Source organism: Gymnoscopelus microlampas (assembly GCF_963454915.1).
Source record: "Gymnoscopelus microlampas genome assembly, chromosome: 19".
Lineage (NCBI taxonomy): Eukaryota > Metazoa > Chordata > Actinopteri > Myctophiformes > Myctophidae > Gymnoscopelus > Gymnoscopelus microlampas.
The window spans coordinates 40,248,945-40,252,499 of NC_139956.1; the positions used below are offsets into that span (position 1 = coordinate 40,248,945).

The 3,555-nt window shown below is 39.0% G+C and overlaps 1 protein-coding gene across 1 annotated transcript; it reads right to left on the reverse strand.

Moving 5' to 3' along the window:
• Positions 1 to 936: 936 nt before the first annotated feature.
• LOC311035124 (E3 ubiquitin-protein ligase TRIM69-like) lies at positions 937 to 2,208 on the reverse strand (the record flags this gene model as incomplete). The annotated part of the gene is made up of 2 exons (XM_084043206.1): positions 937 to 1,650; positions 2,197 to 2,208. 2 exons carry the CDS (start codon positions 2,206 to 2,208, stop codon positions 994 to 996), a joined length of 669 nt encoding a protein of 222 aa, XP_083899332.1. The 3' UTR covers positions 937 to 993.
• Positions 2,209 to 3,555: the final 1,347 nt, after the last annotated feature.

Sequence of the window (3,555 nt, forward strand, 5' to 3'; positions counted from 1 at the left end):
TGTTTGTGCTATGCAATAAATTGGAACTAAGCAAGTAACCTCACTGACTGGAGTGATGCCTCAATTAATTCTTCAACCATTCATACACATCTCTGGAACATCAAACTGACTACAATATGGCGTTGTTGGCAACTACAAAAGTGCATTAGAACCTTTAAGTCTGTGGTTTTCAGATACCACAATAGCCAAATAAATGTAAAATGACACAGATGTGTTCCCGGATTGAATGGGTTAATGTCCTGCTTTAGACTGATGCTAGTTAACTGAGACACTACACTGTCTGTGTTCTATGTATGTGTTTACCTTGTTTACTGTAAGTCACTCTATAAGATCGTCTGCTAAATGCTTATTGTACATTGTAATAGTGAATAAAGGCTGCCATTACACAGGTTGTTTTTTTCTTGTTTATTATCAGCAATTAGCAGAGATGAGAAAAGTACTGACATTCTGTACTCGAGTAGAAGTACCCCCCCCCCCCCCCCCCCACTACCGCCCAATGAGGAATACAGAGAACTTCTGACAGAATGTGATAGTATAGTAGCATTATATTAATGTTGAATATAGTCTATAGTAAATACAATACAAATACATCACATTGATTGATTTAATCCTTTATTAACAACATTATTAGATGAAGGTACAGTTACAGGTTATGCTTGTTTCCATCCTTTAAGCTACGCCCACTTTTATGTTGAATACAATATGACATCCGTCATGTGATGAGATTTACATTGAATATTTACACTATTTTTTTTATAAAAGAGGAATGTGTTTTTATTGATGTGATAGTTTGTCTGTTTTTATTGTTTTTGTATTGTTTAAGTTTTTACCTTTTTGTGTGTGGTGTTTATGTTGTGTATATGTGTATGTTGGGAAGCCAGTGTATGTTTATACAATATGTGGATAACAAAAAAATAACAACTAAAATCATAATTATACAATATCAACATTAGCCAAAAATGAAATAAAATACAAATAATTATGATATCAAATTTAGACCATACTGACAGGAGAGATGATCAGAGGAGCAGAGTTTGTACCATCATCATTATGACAGGGACAGAAGTATGGATATAGTTTCTCAGTGAAGGTGCAGCCAGTGAAAGAGTAGAGATGAACTCTGACCTCCAAATCATAAAAGGAGACCAGACCCTCCTCATAATCCACAAACACTCCCACTTTCTGGACCTCCTCTCTTACAGGGAGGAGGACAGGAGGGTCAGCAGCAGCCCTGTACTCATTTCTATTCCTCAACACTATAGTCCAGTAACCATTGTTGGGGATCAGTGTGATCTTTCTCTTCCTGTTAATGGACTCTCTGACCACTCCTAGATCCCACTTAGTCTTCCCTTTAACCTGAACCTCATAGTAAAACCTTCCTGAGGAGAAGCTTTGTTTTCCTAAGACACTGGCACATTCAGAGAATCTCACTGTGTTGTCTGGGAGATTCTTCCTTATGTCTCCATGACTCACTTGTTTTCCATCCTCAGACTGGTTGAGCCAGGGATGTGCTGTATCAGGGTCCAGAGTCACATCCACTGCATATTTCTGGATCATCTTCAGCTCAACATCCCTCAGCTTCTTCATCTCTTGACCGAGTGTCTTCTCCAGCTGAGCCACAGCAGGTTCTTCCAGTTCTTTAATACGAGCCTTTAAATCAATGATATAATAGGTTAACGTGTGATAATCATAATTTACTCTTACTTGTATTACTCTTACTCAGTGATTCTCAACGTTGTGCAATTTAAGGACCCCCAGTTTGATATGGGAGGCATGCGTTAATCCGACAGACCTTTTCTCCGACTATGTGGCATCCGCGTGCGGTTAGGGTTAGGGTGCGGGTTTGGTTCGGGTTTAGTATTGGGAACGTCGGAGCGCTGCGCTGTCGGAGGAATGCGCTGTTTGATATACATTAGACCATGGACCCCCATTTGATATGATTTATTTAAATCTCTGGGACCCCAATCTATACTGTAACATGCTCAGTGCTTATTTAACTATCAGAGTGTACAAATACTAATTGATACTGACGTCCAGCCATCATCATCATCATCATCATCATCATCATCATCATCATCATCATCATCATCATCCTGTTGAACACAGTCATACTTACGCTATTACTTTAGTGCTATTGAACAACATTATGAATGAATGAATGAATGAATGAATTATTTTATTTAAGTGTCATGCCACCTCGTGGCCCATCATCCCTCATGGGATTATATGACACCTTTTCAGACAGTTACAATATTCACAAAAATATTTTCATATACTGGTTACCGGTATTGCTGATCATATACAACAATTACCGACCAAACAAAACAAAACAAAACATAACATGAATTACATGTCTCCTACTGGCTGTACAATGCTCTTTTCCTCATATCCCAGGCTTTCTCCAGGTAGTTTGCCAGTTTAAATCTTTTTCAAATAAGCAGTTAATAAGTTGTGAGTCATTGATGTCCAACATATCAGCATAGTTAACATTCTTAAACAACTCTTCACGGACCCTACAATAAAAAGGACAATACAAGACGAAATGATACTCATTTTCTATTTAATTTAGATCACACATTTGGCAGATTCAATCTTCTTCATCCAACCCAACAAATCGACCTGTTTCAATGTAAAGTGGCAGAGTATACCTCCTCTAATCTGAGCACAGAGTGATCTTCTTTTCTTTGGTAGGTTAAATAAAACATAGTTTTCGGTGTAATAATCATGTTTAATTTGTCGAAATGTACGCAATTTTGGTTTACTCCAGATCTCTTCTGCCCAGGTATGTTTGACCTTATCAAAAATCTTCTCCTTTAGTGTTACAATATTAACTTTTTGTGATCTGAGAAACACATCTTCAGCTCCATATACACAGAACATATTGTGTATGTCCTCTATCCAAGGTCCATTCTGTTGTTTGTCCCAATTAAATACTTTCTTTGTTAATTATTATCATTCATGTCGACTAATCTGTTCCACAACCTGGCGGTGCAGACCTTCCATCGGACCTCACTAGGTTCCCATCCCATATCTCCTGAGACAGCTGCCATTGGTGCATATTTATTAGCCTGGTAAACCCTCCCTCCGGAAATCTCATTTCCATTTGATTTCAGGAAGGAGTCTGGCATGAACGCCCATTCTGCAATATTGGGGAGTTTCCAGCGAAATCAGGACCTAACCGCGCCTATCAGCGTCGTCGCTCATCGTTCTGTGATTGACAGCTTACGTTGGCCAATCAGGTGGCGAGTTCGAGTGAGCCCGAATGAGGCCGAGTGCAGCCTGAGAGCCGCCGACAAAAGACGAACGGCAGCCATTGTTGTTGTCCGAGTGCCGTCACTTCTTAGTTTCGTTCTTAAAACGGTCTCAAACTTCTTTTTTGAGGCACGGAATTTACTATTAACATATCGTTTGGATAGAATTTAGTTGTTTAACTTCATATATGTGGTCAATTAATCATGACAGAGCCTATTTAAAAATATAAATTTAGAGAACCAGCAGGGGCGGGGAGTGACACGCATGTATCCCAATAAGGCAACCTATTTTCGGCATGGCCGT